Raw genomic sequence first — 16,950 nt, 5'->3', positions numbered from 1 at the left:
TGCAGTGGTGGTGGCCCATGCCCGCCTCTGTGCCCATATGCTCCCTGGTGTTGCCTGGGACAGCAGGCGCTGACAGCCAGGCTCTGCCACACCATCCACCGACTTTGCTGTGAGCCCTGATCTTGTGGCGGGATTCAGAGGCATTCTTGAAGAGCTGACCTCTTTCAGCAACTGTTAATCCTGTCCTCCAAGCTGGTCAGTACAGCCATACAAGTGACCTTGGGCAGAAGTCCATCCAGTACTGCTCAAGAATTAGGAAACACGTCCAGGGGCCACCACTTCTTCCGTGCTGTACAGTCTGTTACATCTCACAAGAGGTTCTGCCCCCTATACCGTGAACTTCCCAATTCCTCTGCTCTCAAACTGATTTGAATCTGCTTTCAAGTTTCACTTCCCATTAGCGTTCAGACTTGACCGTTTTTGCCCTGTTCGGTAACTTCTCAAGCAGCTGCTCTGACGTGTACAGAGGCTTGTTTCCAGGTAGTGGGGGATCCGCACAAAACCCCAGATGTGGGTGTCAAGGTCTACACACGGGAGAAGGCAGACCAGCCAGGCTGTACGATGAAGGAACACTGCCGGGAGCGTCCACACAGCATGGGAAGTCGTGATGGATGGTATTTTAAGCAACAGTTTAGTAGAAGATATTGCAACTCATGGTGTGTTACCTCAGAATGACTCTGGGTTTAAATCCAGACATTCAAAAATCTGCACCTCTTTTTTTTTTTTTTTTTTTTGCCTTTTAGGGCCACACCAACAGCATCTGGAAGTTTCCTGGCTAGGGGTGGAACTGGAGCTGCAGCTGCCAGCCTACGCCACAGCCACAGCCACACCGGATCTGAGCCATGTTTGCGATCTACATCACAGCTCACGGCAATGCCAGATCCTTAACCCAGAGACTGAGGCCAGGGATCAAACCCTCATCCTCATGGATACTAGTTGGGTTTGTTACCCCTGAGCCAAAATGGCAACTATTTTAACTTCAATACACAGGACAGTGTATTCACTTTCTTTTGCTGCTACAACAAACTGTCATCAGCTTACTGCTTTAACACAGCACAGATTTCTTTCCCAGAAGTTCTAGACGTCAGAAGTCTGGCAAGGGTCTCACTGGGCTAAAGTCAAGATGTTGGCGGGCTGCATCCCCTTTTGGAGGGTTCAGGGAAGAATGCGTCTCCTTGTCTGTGCAGGCTTGGCTTCTTCGGGCTGCTTGCATGGCTCCTTTCCCCATCCTCAAAGACAGCAGTGACCAGTTGAGTCTTGGTGGTTGCATCACTCTGTCACTGCCTCTCTGGCCTCCCTCTTCCACTTTTTTTTTTTTTTTTTTGTCTTTTTGGCTACACCCATGGCTGAGGAAGTTCCTGGGTCAGGGATGGAACCCAAGCCACAGCAGTGACCTGAGCTACAGCAGTGATAGTACCAGATCCTTAACCGCAAGGCCACCAGGGAGCTCCTCCCTCTTCCACTTTTAACGACCCTTGCGATTACAGTGGGTCCATCCAGTTCATCCAGGATCATCTTCCCACCTAAGGCCAGCTGATTAACAACCTTAATTCCCTTCTGCCACGTAACATGACATAGTCATAGACTCAGGGGATTAAGATACAGACATCTTTGGGAGAGGCCATTATTCTGCTGAGCATAAATAGTACGCTTCCTTCATAAAGGGGACAGATAAACCAAACCCAAAAGGTAGATTTATTTTTTTCTTTTTTATGGCCGCACCTGTGGCATATGGAAATTCCCAGGCCAGGGGGCTGAACCGGAGTGGCAGCTGCCGACTGACACCACAGCTTGTGGCAACGCCAGATCCTTAACCCGCTGAGCGAGGCCAGAGATTAAACCCACATCCTCGCGCTGTGTAGGGTTCTTAATACGCTGAGCCACAACGGGAACTCCGCAGAAGGTAGATTTATTGCCTTAGAAAATATGTTGGGGAATTGGTCTCTACCAATGTATACACTGGCTGACTGCAGAGAACTGCAGCCTCTTGCCTAGCACAAAGACCGGCACTAATACACAGCTGTCACCTGGCCCATCCCAGAATCCAGGAATAAATTCTGACATTGAAGATGATTTCAAAGACTGAAGATCTGACATTGGCCTCAACACCCCAACTCAACCTAAGGAGTGAACTTATGACACAAACATGAAACCGACTGCGCAAAACAACTGACTCTATACTCTGGACAGCCCAGCTCTGTCCTGCAGTTGGAGGGGAAACCCTGACTTTCTAGGCCTCAGAATGTCCCAGCTTTTCTCACACAGGCCCTCTAGGAAGTACTGTAAAACATTTCCAGCTTTTCCATGAGTAATGTTTCACTTGAAACAGAAATCCAAGTAGAACGACCTTCTGTTGCTAAAAACGTACCTGGCTCTGGAAAGCAAAATTCAACGCAATAGAAACAGACAACAACGAAACAGAAACCCTGAAGCCCTGGGAAGTCTGTTCTCCAGCAGCAAAGAAACACAAGAGCATGGATGACTCTCCCTGGAACCTCCCACTCTCAACTCAGTCCTCTGGAAACCCAACCTTGGCCTGAACCATCTCATACAAACGCGAGCATACCATGAAGTGGGGATGGGGGCACCATTCTGAGACCACCGGAAGGTGCTGTAGAAGTGAGATAGAAGGTGAACCTATAAAGGCACTTGCCCTTGGCCACTTTCTAATGACTCAGGGACACTCACAGGAAGCCAACTCACAGGTCCCCCAAACCCTCAGGTCGGGAAGTTGACTCCTGTTACCATGGCAACCACCCAGCCAGTCACTGTGGTCTATTAGAAACACAGGGTATTAGAAACATCTTCCTTGTTCCTTCTCAGGTCCTGCCCTCCAAGATGAATGTTTCCAGGAGAAGGTGGGAAGCTGGGCCCAGGGAGATTCTCGGGACAGAACCCAGGCCACAGAGTTAGAAGGCTGAGGTCTGGCTGCAGCTTCACCCCCGACTCAACAGCAGTGATTGGTCTATGCTGAAGCAGCTGACTCCAACCCACTCCCTTTGGTGTAAACACCCAACGGGCACAGTAGCTTCCAAACCCTCTACAGGGGCTCAGGGGTGGACCCCTCGTCCTTCACCTGGCGGATGTGTGTCCTTGAGCCCGTTACTTAAGCTTCCAGGTCTTTATCCACAAGGCGGAGAAGACTCTGCCCTGTCCGACGCTGTCAGCCGAAATGAGACGGAGCGTCTGATACGCAGTGGCCCCTGAGTATGCACGGTACCATTTCCTTGCCAGATGGCGCTCTGCCCATTCGACCCGCCTTCTCTGCTCCTGTCACATGAACCACAGCCCACCTCCTATCAGGTCCTGCCTAAGAGGCCTTCTACCACCTCTGAGCATTCCAGAGGCAGTGGGGACAAAGCACCCAGCGCAACTGGCAACGACACTCTCGATAAACAACAGCCACGGTCACGTCCACATGATCTGTGCTCACACTGACACGTGTTTTCTATGTTTCTAAGTGTCCCTTTTATGATCTCGACTGGAGCATAAGCACATTAATTCTGGGTTGGCTCTTTTTTCCTGATGGACCCCTGGTGGCGCTCAGGCCAGCACTCAAAGTCTCTAAGACTCCAGGACACGCAGGCTAGAGTGAGTTGAGGGTCGCCCAGTAAGGGGACGGCTAAGAGCCAGCACTGCTTCTAGAGTGAGAACCGGGGCATCCTCTGGGACCCAGGGCAGCACTCCTCAGCCTCCTTCCCACCACAGCACACAGAGAACGTGCTACTGGCAAAGCACCCTGCCTTGTCTAGATGTTTTCAGGGGGTGGTGGCCCCAGGTCTGGCCCAGGCACGCTGAGGGCAGAGGGGATCAGCATCTCAGCTTTTTCCAAACCCACGTGGGAGGTTGTGGCTGGAAGCCCTGATGCTGCCAACACCGGAGCCAGGACTTGAACCCGGGGTCTGTGTGGCCACGAGCCCTGGGGTTTTCTCCCTGTTACTCCTGAAAGGTCTGCAGGCGAGGTCACCCTGGTCACCTCCTCTTCTTCATGTTTAAAAAACATCTGACTGAAAATATCAGCCCATCCCAGCAGTGCTGACCTTTGAGCTGAAAGTTTGAGGGAGCAGCCACGCAGCAAGGATTGTCAAGGCCCAGGCCCGGTAAGAGAATCAAGACTCAGGGAGATGGGTGGCGTGGCCTTTTACACAATCCTCCTTTGCCGAGAAATAATCACTTGAGGGTCCTCTGCTTAGCGAGCCAGAGTGATCCTTTTTTCCCTTTAGTGCTTCAAGGTTGTTTAGACTGACGGTGGACAACTGAGCCTGTTCCAGGGGTGTCCCTGACCTTGGATCCCCACCATGGAAAAGCCACAAGCCAGTGGAGGAGGCAAGAGGTTGGGATTTGAACAAATGTAGGTTCAGGAGATTCCAGCTCCTTTACTGACTAGCTTAGCCTCTTTGGGTACCTGATCTCTATGCCTTAGTTTCCTCGGTTATAAATGGGAGTAAAGATAACAGTATTTCCGTTTTGGATATTGTGCAGACTAGAGAGAAAGCATGGGAAATACTTGGCCCAAGCCTGCATTTAGTATGTTCTCAATAAATGATGGGTCTGATCGTTAGGCATCACTTACCTGACTGAGGACCAATGCTTAGGTCCTTTCATGGAACTTCTCTTTTTGTTTGTTTGTTTGTTTGTTTTTATGGCCACGCCTGTGGCATATGGAAATTTTCTGGGCTAAGGGTCGAATTGGAGCTGCAGCTGACGGCCTACGCCATAGCCACAGCAACCCCAGATCTGAGCTGCATCTGCAACTTGTGGCAAGCCCAGATCCTTAACCCACTGAGCGAGGCCCGGGATTGACACTGCATCCTCACAGGAGTCCTTAACCTGCTGAGCCACAACAGGAACTCCTGGAATTTCTCTTGTGATGACACAAAAAATATTCTCTCTTGTAGACAAAGGACACCGAGAACCAGGAAAATGTACACGGTTATCACATTAAGTATAGCAGCACTGCCTGAAAGGAGCTGCATAACTACCACCCAATCCCAGCTGCTTTCCTCAAGATGCCCTTAACAGAGGGCACTCCGCTCTGCTCTGGTTCTGAACACCAATGAAAGAACCTCCCCTAAGCACCCAGGGCAGCCCCAGGGATTCCCCCGGGTAAGGGGTGACCCAGGAGAACCTGGAGAGCTTCCTGGACGGAGCCTGGCCTTGAGCAAGTGTTCACGAAGCAACTGGGGAGCCGTGGACGCCCCTTACTCAGCCCCTCACCCCACCATCATGTCCTGCCCATCTCACCTCTAAGAGAGCTCTTAAGGGAGTTCCTGTCGTGGCTCAGTGGCAATGAACCCAACTAGTATCTTCGAGGATCCCTGGCCTTGCTCAGTGGGTTAAGGATCTGGTGTTGCCGTGAGCTGTGGTGAGGTCACAGATAGGGCTCAGATCTGGCGTTGCTGTGGCTGTGGTGTAGGCTGGCAGCTGCAGTTCCAATTGGACCTCTAGCCTGAGAACTTCCATATGCTGTGGGTGCAGCCCTAAAAATACAAAAACAAAAAACAAAAAAAAAAACTCTTAAACCTGCCCACTCCCCTTCACCTCCACCACCACCAGCCCAGTCCATTCTCATACCAGATTCTCTGAAAACCTCCTGACCGGTCTCCCCACATGACAGGTCAGTGCCAGTGGGGCCCCAGAACCAGATCCCCAGAGCCAAGGGTTAATATTCAGGAATTTGGTGAGAAAGGCTGTTCAGCTGTCAGGGGCTGGAAATACGGCACGGTGTGGGAGTCATTACCCTGCAGAAGTCAGGGCGTTTTTTTTGGACACCGACTTCTTAGCCCAGAACTGCCCGGCCCCCTTCCAGCGAGTGCCCGCAGCCAGAGCGGGACTCCCTTCGGCAGCGTCCTCCTTGGCGGGGCCTGATGCCACCTCTGGCACGTCAGCCAGCCCCTCACCCCTTCTGCTCACATCTGCCTGCCATGACCTAGCCCTCGCCAGGGGCTCCAAACAGGCTGCACCCTCGGCCTGGAACCCCCTGTCCATTTTCTCTGCCTGGCTAACCTCTACCAACCCTTGCGCCTCCCGTGTGGTGCTACTTTCCTGGAGACCCCCTGGCCTGAGGTCCCACTGCACTGGGCCCCTCTCCCGGCTCACGATTATCACAGTTGGGAGCTTACATCTATAAGACTTGATTAATGGTGCTTTCCCTTCCCCAGGAATCCACTTTATCAAGAAGTGGATGATTTTGTGCCCCAAACACGTGCAGAACATAAATGGAGTCGCTATGGGGGAACAGAAAGAAACCCAAAGGCAGACAGAGCCCAGGCTGATCAAGAACATTTCTGCACAGACAAAAAGGCAGCGCACAGGGGCTGTCGAAGGCAGCCCGGGAGAACCATGCCCACAGGCTGAAGGGAACTGTGCTCAGTCTGTGGAGGAGGTGGGTGCAGCCCGTCCTGTAGGAATGGGCAGAATTTACAGCAAGACATCCAGGAGACACAGGCTTGTCCCAGAGGGGGCTCGGCGGACTGATCTGCTGGGAGTCCACAGGGGAGAGGCAGGGAGGGGAGGGGCTTCCAATGGCAGAAGGAGAGCTTGGCTTTTGGCTTTTTTTAAAAAAAAAAGGAGTTCCCACCATGGTGCAGTGGGTTAAGGATCTGACTGCAGCAGCTCAGGCCACTGTGGATTTCGATCCCTGGCCCAGTGCAGGGGGTTAAAGGCTCTGGCGTTGCCACAGCTGTGGCTTAGATTCAATCCCTGGCAGCTTCCATATGCCGCGGGTGCAGCCATAAAATAAAAAAAATAAAAATAAAAATTAAGAACAAATTAGGAGTTCCCGCTGTGTCACAACGGGATTGGTGGCATCTTTGCAGCACCAGGATGCAGGTTTGATTCCCGGCCCAGCCCAGTGGGTTAAAGGATCTAGAGTTGCCTTAGGTCGCAACTGAGGCTCGGATCTGATCCCTGTTCTGGGAACTCCATATGCCATGGGGCAGCCAAGAAAGGAAAAAATGAATAAATAAATAAAAAAGAACAAACTAAGTTTCTGAACAGGAGAAGGAACGCAAAAGTAGTAATTCTAGAAGATGAATACACACACACACTCATAGCTGTAAAGCCAGCAACAAACTCCATCTGTTGATAGCTTTTTGAGCCCCGAAAGAAGACAAAGGCCAGTTGGGGTGAGAGATGGCAGACAAGTGGCCCATCCTGACAGTCTGGGTTGGTTTTTTTTTTTGGTTTTTTTTTTTTTTTTTTTTTTTGCTTTTTAGGTCTGTACCTGTGGCATATAGAAGTTCCCAAGCTAGGGGCTGAGCCAGAGCTGCAGCTGCCAGCCTATGTCACAGCCACAGCAACTTGGGATGTGAGCCACGTCTGCGACCTACACCACAGCTCACAGCAATGTCAGATCCTTAACCCACTGAGTGAGGCCAGGGATTAAACCTGCATCCTCATGGATACTAGTCATGTTTGTAACCCACTGAGCCACTACCAGAACTCCCTTGATAGAAATTTTTTTGAAGGAAGCCAAGATGTATCTAGTCCAGCTGTAGTGAGACCTTTGCTGTAGTCAAGACTCTAAAAGCCCCAGCCTGTGTGCAAGCAGCCCAGCCCAGGTCTGTGTGGGGCAGTGGAAGGATCTGGCTCTCCTGTGGTGAGGCTAGGCCTCTGGTTGCCCAGCCAACCACAGGGTTTGCTGGGGTCAGAGTTTCCCAGGCGAGTGTGAGAATTACTGCCTGCCCACCTGACCTCTGCCCTCCAGCTCTGGCCCCCACATTCCTCCAGGGACTGTTCCATCTGCTCAGAGCTGACAGGATACAGTGCAGGGCCTCAAATGTCTTCCAACTGATAGAGAAGGGTGGTCTGAAATGCTCCCCCGCCCCGCCGCCGCCCCACCGTGGCTGCCCAGTGGCCTGGATGACCCTCCCTGTGGTAGGAAACCTGCCATCTCTTCAGTCCAGAGATGTGCTTGCTGACCTTGTTTAAAAAGAAGGCGCCCTCCCTCAGGGGCTTTGGGGTTTCTGAACTTGGAGTCAAGAAGCTAATTTTAGCTATTTGGTGGGTGATGGCTACCTTCGAGCCAATATACAATACTGGAATCCAAAAAAATTCAGAGGAAATTAAGTCTTCCTGATACTAAGTGTACAGCACCCTCCTCGGATCACCTGTCTCCTCTGACACTCGAGGTACCCCAATGAAAAAGGGCATTCCATGGGCAAGGGGTGGACAGAGGCATGCGGGGACATGGGGCAGGTTCTGTGTGCCCCACTGAGGTAGATTTATAAATGATATTATGCAATTTTTTTTTTTTTTGGTCTTTTTGCCATTTCTTGGGCTGCTCCTGTGGCATATGGAGGTTTCCAGGCTAGGGGTCAAATCAGAGCTGTAGCCGCCAGCCTACGCCAGAGCCACAGCAACGGGGGATCCGAGCCGAGTCTGCAATCACAGCTCACGGCAATGCCAGATCCTTAACCCACTGAGCAAGGCCAGGGATCGAACCCGCAACCTCATGGTTCCTAGTTGGATTCGTTAACCACTGAGCCATGACGGGAACTCTGATGTTATGCAATTTTAATAACATAACTCATAAGATGGATGAGCAGCTTGGAGCTCCCCGTGGAGAATGTCAGTGCATATAACACCAAAGTGAATGGGAATATGGAATAATTAACACTGTGGTGTGAGAAACTCACGGCAGACACATAAGGAATAAAATCAGTGAGGCTCTGGAGTTCCCACTGTGGTGCAGTGGGTTAAGTCGCTGCAGAGACACCAGCTGGGGCAGTGGGTTAAAGGAGCCAGTGTTGCCACGGCCTCGGCTCAGATTCAGTCCTTGGCCCAGGAACTTCTATATGCCGCAGGTGCAACCAAAACAAACAAACAAACAAACCAGTGAGGATCTCCCAGGACTAAAGAAAAATCGGTCCAAATGATTTAAAATTGTAAGAACTATTTGAAATGAAGATGTTCATCCACCATCCTTAGCAATAATTCTCACTTTTGTGTGTATCCATATAATTCATGTTTGAAGTATGGCAAACAACACTGGGAAGACACCATAATTGGTAGATATTTAAAATATTTTTCAAATTAATTTTTTTTCTTTTTTGGCCGCTCTGTGGCACACAGAGTTCCCCGACCAGTGATCAGATCTGAGCTGCAGTTGCAAACTAAGCTGCAGCTGCAGCAATGCCAAAGCCTTAACCCACTGTCCCAGGCCTGGCATTGAACCTGCATCCTAGCGCTCCCAAAACACCGCCAAAACTGTTGCACCACAGCAGGAACTCCTCAAATTAATTTTTAAAACATAAATAATACAACATTTAGAAATGTTTTATTATTTTCACCCTTTAGATCTTTCTATATTTTGGTAGCTTTCATAATGTGATATATATATTGTGTATATTAGTAGGTGATAGTTTAATGTTAGCATAGCTACGTAATTTTAAATACATAGAATTGAAGCTGAAAGCTTACTTTTTTTTTAGGGCTGCACCTGCAGCATATGGAAGTTCCGTGCTAGGGGTTCAATTGGAGCTGCAGCTACTGGACACAGCCACAGCAACTCAGGATCCGAGACACGTCTGCAACCTGCACTACAGCTCACAGCAATGTGGAATCCTTAACCCCCTGGGCAAGGCCAGGGATCAAACCTGAGTCCTCATAGATACCAGGCTGGTTCGTTACCACTGAGCCACAACAGGAACTTTGAAAATTTACTTTGCTTTATTTTTTTTAACTATTTATTTAGGTGGCATAGTCAATAAAGCTTGGAGATCCTGAACCTAGAGTCAGGTCAGGAGCCCTTGACGCCCCCTGCCCAGGCTCCTTCTCTCATGAAGTCCATGGCCAAGGCAAGCCCCATTCCCAAGGAGCAGAGGCAGGGAGCAGAAGTCTGCCCCCACAACCCCCCAAACCTGCCACCCCGGCTCTTCCCAGCAGCACAGGGCCTACCTGATTGTGCCATCGGATGACGTTCCCAAATCCCCCTGTCCCAAGCCGTTCTTTCATTTCCCAGGCCCCACATGTTTGGGTTGTCAGGGAAGGTGACCAGCTCATACTGATGTCCTGCTAACTCTGTAAGCAATTCGGGGCGGGGGACAAAAAGCGATGGTTAAGAAAAAAATGGAACTCAAGGGCATGGACAAAGTAAGAGATACCATGGTCCTTCCATGTGAAAGAGAAAAATCGGAACTGATTTTTATCTTGTAAATAAACCAGGCCGTTTGGTTTTGGTTTTAGCAGGAAACTCCTGTCTTCCCCCCCAACCCCCAACCTCCCGCCCCCCCTCAAGCTGCATGGAAGCAGAAGGGAGGAGAGGCCCTCAAACTACAAGACCTGAAAGGGGATCCCAAGCCGGACCCCGGCCGGGCGCCCTGCCCTGGTGGCCGGGACGCCTCCCCTTCAGCTCCCCGCGGTCTTGCGTCACCGCGGCGTGGACGAATCACGGCCCCGGCCCGGGCTCCCACCTCGCTGCCACCACCCGGCGCCACCCCGCCAGGGCCGGGCTCGGGGGGCCTTCAGCTCCCACCTCCAACAGGAACTCGCCGACTCAGGCCCCACGAGAGCATCTCCGGGGGCCTCGGAGAGATGGGGTGCTAACTCGCCCGGCAGGTGACACCGGCCGCCCGCCCGAGGGACTCACCTGGCGGCGGGACGCGGGCGGGGGCGCGGGTGGGGGCGCCACCCCAAAGACATTGAAGTGCGGGAACCTCCAACCCACCCGCTGAGCGCCACTTCCTCAAACACTTCCTGCTCTGACGTCACGGAGCACGTGGCGCGCGGCCCAGGCCACGCCCATCCCCGCCCCCGCTCCGCCCGCCCGGCTGGGGACCAGCCCTAAAACCCATCGTAAAAGGCGGGAGTTTCCTTTAGAAGTACAGCTTCGACCTGAGCGGTTCCTGGGACCGGGTAGATGGGGATTTCCTCACCCAGCCCTTCTGGGGTCAGCCTGACCTGCTTCCTAGACTTATTATGGGGGGAATTTCCCAGCCCCCGCCGGGATTGATTTAGGGACAGTTTACAAGAATTGCCGTGGCAGCCTGTCCTGGGGGCCGTGCTCCCTCGCCCCCTGTCTGGAGGCTCCTTGGCTCTTTTCATAAATCACACCTGTAGTCCCTAGACGTGACAGTCCCCTCTCCACCCTTAAAAAAATAAAGAATAGGGGGGAAAAATCTGGTGGTTTAATACTAAACTGCAGTTTCAGCCCCAGGGACGTGCGGAAATTTTGAGAATAGCTTTCAGTCCCGGGGTTAATGATTCTCACCTCCCTACTTGGCATCATAAGGGTGTGTGTGTGTTGGCAGGAGAAAAAGCATCAAAGGCAACCTGAGGAGTGCTTATTAAGTGCCAGGCACTGTCTAAACTCTGTACTTGGGTTTCCTCATTCAATCCTCAAGGGAAACCTACAAATTGGACAGTAGTGCAGTATTATTACCCCCATTTAACAGATGAGAAAACTAAAGCACAGAAAAAAAGTCTTTATCCCAAAATCACAGACTGGTAAGTGGATGATGATCAGATACTCAGCCCCCAGCAGCTAGTTCTTGGGCCCAGTTCTTAAAAGGCTGTAAAAGTAGGATACAAATAGGTTTAGAAGGAAGCAAACGGGATTTTGAATGCAGATTCTGCTGTTGATTACCTCTGACGCATTAGGACAAGTGGCCTGGACCACTCCAGGCATCCATTTCTCTTCCTTGAAATGTTGGCAACTGGAGTTCCTATTTTGGCTCAGTGGGTTAAGAACATAACGTAGTCTCCATGAGGATGTGCATTTGATCCCTGGCCTGGCTCAGTGGGTTAAGGATCCTACGCAAGCTGCAGCATAGGTCACACATCTGGCTGGGATTTGGCGTGGCTGTGGCTGTGGCATAGGCCAGCAGCCGCAGCCCCTATTCCACCCCTAGCCCGGGAACTTAAAAAGAATAAAAGATAAAATGTAGGCCACATTAATGGATGGATTAGTGAAATATGACAGAGGAAGACGAATACTGTATGTTATGTATCTAAAAAAACCAAACTAATGACTATAACTAAAAAGAAACAGACTCATAGATACAGAGAACAAACTAGTGGTGACCAGTGAGGAAAGGGAAGGGGAAAGAGGCAAGATGGGGTAGAGGAGTGAGAGGTACAAACTGCTATTTATGAAAGAAGCTACGAGGATATATGGTACAGCACAAGGACCATAGCCAATGTTTTATGACTGTAATTTTTTTTTTTTTTTTTTTTTTTTGCTTTTTAGGGCCGCACCCATGGCATACGGAGGTTCCCAGGCTAGGGGTCGAATCGGAGCTGTAGCCGCCGGCCTACACCTGGGCCACAGCAACTCGGGATCTGAGATGCATCTGTGATCGACACCACAGCTCACTGCAACCCTGGATCCTTAACCCACTGAACAAGGCCAGGGATGGAACGAGCAACCTCATGGTTTCTAGTCAGATTCGTTTCCACTGAGCCACAACAGGAACTCCGACTATAAATATTTTGAATCACTATGTTGTATACCTGAAATTAATATAATTTGTAAATCAGTATACTCCAATAAAGTAGAAATAATTTAATAGAATATTTAAATAATAATACATATTTAAAAAATAATAATAACTTAGGAGTTCCTGTCGTGGCTCTGGAGAAACGAAACCAACTAGTAGCCATGAGGATGTGGGTTCAATCCTTGGCCCCGAGCAGTGGGTTAAGGATCCGGTGTTTCTGTAAGCTGTGGTGTAGGTTGCAGATGAGACTCGTATCTGGCGTTGCTGTGGCTGTGGCATAGGCCACCAGCCTGGGAACTTCCATATGCCATGGGTACGGCCCTAAAAAATAAGAAGAAGAAGAAGAAGAAGAATTTAAATGTAGGCAATATTAGATGAGTTGTATGAGATTGTCATTTTTTATAAAACAGAAACAATTGAAACATCAGCAACATCAGCATCAGGTTTAGCCTAATCAGAGCAGCATGAGGCAGGAGGTGCCAGGGGGGCTATTGTGAAGGACAGATGATAAGATGGCAAGGGCTGTGCCTGACACAGAGGACCCTCCTGCTTGAACAGAGCCCAAGGCTCTAGTTAACTCCTAGGAACACTTTTCAGTCCAAACTGGAGGGGTCAGTGGACCCAGGGCTGCTCTAGGCACGCCAGGACATTCATTATTTCTCCACTTATCCTATTGTCTCTGCTAAATAGCACACTTGGCTTCAAGGCAGGAAGAGAAAGAAACATGGGTAAACAGTTGTAAAACACCAGAATAGTGCCTGACATATTTGTTAAGTGCAAAGTATTTCTCTAATAAATCAACTTTTAAAATAAATTTATTTTCTAGAGTTGGCATGTGATCCAGCCATCCCACTTCTGGGTGTATATCCAGACAAAACTATAATTCAAGAAGATATATGCAATCCCATGTTCACAGCAGCACTAGTCACAAAGCCAAGACATGGAAGCAACCTAAGTGTCCACTGACAGATGAGTGCATTAAGAAGATGTGGTATATATGCACATAACACACACACACACACACACACACACACACACACACACACAAAATGGAATGTTACTCAGCTATTTAAAAAAATGAAATTGGGAGTTCTAGTCCTGGCTCAGTGGAAACAAATCCAACTAGGAACCATGAGGTTGCAGGTTCAATCCCTGGCCTCGCTCAGTAGGTTAAGGATCTGACGTTGCTGTGGCTGTGGCCAGCAACTGTAGCTCTGATTGGACCCCTAGCCTGGGAACCTCCATACGCTGCGGGTGTGGCCCTAAAAAGAAAAAAAAAAAAAAGAATGAAATAATGCCATTTGCAGCAACATGATGGATGCAGAGAGAGATTATCATACTAAGTAAAGTCAGTCAGACAGTGAAAGACAAATATCATACGACATCACTTATAGATGGAATCTAAAATATCCACACAAATGGGAGTTCCCGTAGTGGCTCAGCGGTAACAAACCCTACTAGTCCAAGAGGATGTGGGTTCGATCTCTGGCCCTGCTTAGTGGGTTAAGGATCTGGCATTGCCGTGAGTTGTGAGCTGTGAGCTGTGGTGTTGGTCTCAGATGCAGCTTGGAACTTCCAAAGGTGCCACCCTAAAAAAAAAATAAATAAAGGGAAGGGAGGTGAGGGAGGAATGGATTGGGAGTTTGGGATTAACAGATGCAAACTAGTGTATATAGGATGGATAATCACCAACGTCCTACTATATAGCACAGGGAACTATATGCAATTTCCTGTGATTAAACCATAATAGAAATAGAAAAAGAATTTATATGTGTGTATAAATATATATACACACACATATATATCTGAGTCCCTTTGCTGTGCAGCAGAAATGAACACAACATTGTAAATCAGCTATACTTGAATAAAATAAATTTTTAAAGTAAAATAAATTTATTTTTAAAATCGATTTTTATTGAGCGCCTGTGGGAATCCTATGTGGAGTTGCTTTCCTATATGACATCACAAAAGATTTCTTTTTAATTCTGTCCCTGAGAAATGTGGTGAGACATTCACTGATGTGCCAAGTTTCACTCTGTACCACTGTAATTTAAGAATTCTCATTTGTTCAGCTCAAAATAACTTGGTTTTCAACCGAACATAAATCTCTCTGATAAGTCACATATTACTGGATATTTTTTTAAAAATTAATGATGGTCCAGGAAGGCGCCTCTGGCTTTTATCATGTTCTGAGATGTTTATCATGTTAAACCCCTTTTCCCCTCCAGATAAGACTGTCCACCGCCTACATCTGGTCTTTATCTTGTTCTAGAGACTGAGTGAGCAGATTATTTACCAAAAATCTTTCTTTTCCTTCCTGTTTTGAGGTAGAATGTGCTATTTTCCAGTGTCTCTAGAGTAATCCAGAAATACTGAGTGTCTAGCATAGCCCAGGGCACCACTGACCCAGGGGATCCATGGGGTATAACTCTTAACAGAGGCACTTAGAATCTTTTTTTTGTTTTGTTTTGGAGGCCCTTCAGGCACGAAGAAGTAGCTGGGCCAGGGATCGAACCCATGCCACAGCAATGACAAGGCTGGATCCTTAACCAGCTGTACCATCAGGGAACTCCTCTAGAATCTTACTCATAGGAGTCGCCAAGTGATGAGAGATGAGAACAAGGCAATTCAAATCCAGTGCTAATTTGTTCTGCTCTAGGGGCAGTACAGTATTGGCGATAAGGATAACATTTCTAAGAGGTTTATTTCATATTTTACTTTTTTTCCAAGGGGTTTATTTTTTTCCTTTTTAAATTAAAGCATAGTTGATTTACAATGTTGTGCCAATTTCTTCTATACAGTAAACTGACCCAGTCATACATATATATACATTCCCTTTCTCTCTCTCTCTCTTTCTCTCTCTCTCCCTTTTTCTTTTTAGGGCTACACCTGCAGCATAGAGAGGTTCCCAGGCTAGGGGTTGAATTGGAGCTGTGGCTGCTGGGCTACACCACAGCCATAGCAACTGGGGATCTGAGCCTCGTCTGCAACCTACACCACAGCACAGCAACACTGGATCCTTAACCCACTGAGTGAGGCCAGGGACCGAACCCTAGTCCTCACGGATACTAGTCGGGTCTGCTACTGCTGAGCCACAATGGGAACTCCCAAGGGAGTTTCTTTAAAATAAAATCTTCATGGAGTTCCCATCGTGGCGCAGTGGTTAAGGAATCTGACTAGGAACCATGAGGTTGCGGGTTTGATCCCTGGCCTTGTACAGTGGGTTGGGGATCCGGCATTGCTGTGAGCTGTGGTGTAAGTTGCAGACACGGCTCAGATCCCACGTTCCTGTGGCTCTGGTGTAGGCCGGTGGCCACTGCTCTGATTTGACCCCTAGCCTGGGAACCTCCATATGCCGCAGGAGCAGCCCTAGGAAAAGGCAAAAAGACAAAAATAATAATAATAAAATAAAATCTTCTTCCCAGGGTAAGTCAAAGATCACTCTATCCTCTTGCTGGATCTTTGAGAAAACTCTGCTCTCTCACCTAATAGCGGCCAGACAAAGCAGCACTGTGCTCCTTTGAAATGAGAAAAGGATTGTTTTCTGAGCAATCGGGGAGCCTAGTCATAGTAAAAGAAACCAGCTTAAAAGATGGGAAAGCGATAAACAGACCACTCAGAGCAGGGAGGGTTTCCCAGGCCCCCATCCCCCAGAGCCAGCTCTGGTTCAGTGATCTCAGCCACTCTTTCGTTATCCTTTCAAGTTTGTTTTATCCCAGCCCTACAGAGAGAGGACTCTGCAGGTCAGGACCTGCTCCTTCAACAACAAAAATTCTTTTGTCAGAAAAGTTGGAAAACTTGTTTAGTTGGAAGAAATCCACCTTTCTTCTTCTCAGGGAGCTGGCGGGAGGTGGGGGTGGGCTGGCGGAGATTGATGGTGAGAATGAACTTCAGCCCAGACTGCTCAGGGCTCAGCACCCAGCTGGCTGCAGTCGAGGAAGAAAAGAAAATGCAGCCAACTTCTATCTCCGCGAAAGAGACCTGGGCCAGCCAGGCCCGGGCCTCAAACCTTGGGTGAAAGTTTTGTCGCCCTTTTTGGAGGAATCAGAGCTTGGAGGAGGAAATTGAAATATGTAAGCTCCCTTTGTTTTTTACCTACACACATGTTTATTCCAGTAAATTCAAAGGAAAGAGGAAGAAGTCACTAAAGTACAGCTGCCCATCCCTAGGCTGTGGTCACGAGGAGACAGTGGATGTGGGCTGGGTGTGTGTGGCAGGTATGTTTCTTAGCTCATCTTAATTATGCGCTCCTGTGTAGGCTCCATGGGAGCAGAGATTTTGTCCACTGCTGTGTTCTCAGTGCCCGGAACATCATAGGTGCTCAATAAATAATAGAATTTCATGGAATGAATGGGTGACTTGGCCAAGGCAAAGACTCGTGGTTTTTCAGCCTTTAATGTATGGTTTTAAGTTGTCTCTGGAGCCTGAAAGATGTGGTTCTAATCCTGGCTCTGTGTTTTCTTGGCTTTGTGAGCTTGAGCAGTTCACTGGATCTCACTGAACTTTGGTT

The 16,950-nt window shown here is 49.0% G+C and overlaps 1 protein-coding gene across 6 annotated transcripts in view; it reads right to left on the bottom strand.

Annotated features, from left to right (window-relative positions):
- IKBKB (inhibitor of nuclear factor kappa B kinase subunit beta) overlaps nucleotides 1–10,698 on the bottom strand; it is a 59,449-nt gene extending 48,751 nt beyond the window's left edge. For 4 of the 6 annotated variants that reach the window (XR_014831684.1, XM_085002510.1, XM_021077170.2 and 1 more), the window contains exons 1-2: nucleotides 10,592–10,698; nucleotides 9,901–10,023 (exon numbers count right to left, since the gene is read on the bottom strand). Coding sequence is in view for 4 of the 6 variants with exons in the window: in XM_021077170.2 (XP_020932829.2) it covers nucleotides 9,901–10,005 (105 nt within the window). In the remaining 2 variants the exon portion in view is untranslated. 6 annotated transcript variants of the gene reach the window in all.
- Nucleotides 10,699–16,950: the final 6,252 nt, after the last annotated feature.

The sequence above is a fragment of the Sus scrofa genome, chromosome 17, assembly GCF_054392235.1.
Source record: "Sus scrofa isolate SSC_HxYL_T2T_F1_AM1 chromosome 17, Sscrofa_HxYL_maternal_Yorkshire_Landrace_v2.0, whole genome shotgun sequence".
NCBI classification, from domain to species: Eukaryota; Metazoa; Chordata; class Mammalia; order Artiodactyla; family Suidae; genus Sus; species Sus scrofa.
Note: the sequence above shows the minus strand (reverse complement) of the source record. Positions and strands in the feature narration are given on the sequence as shown.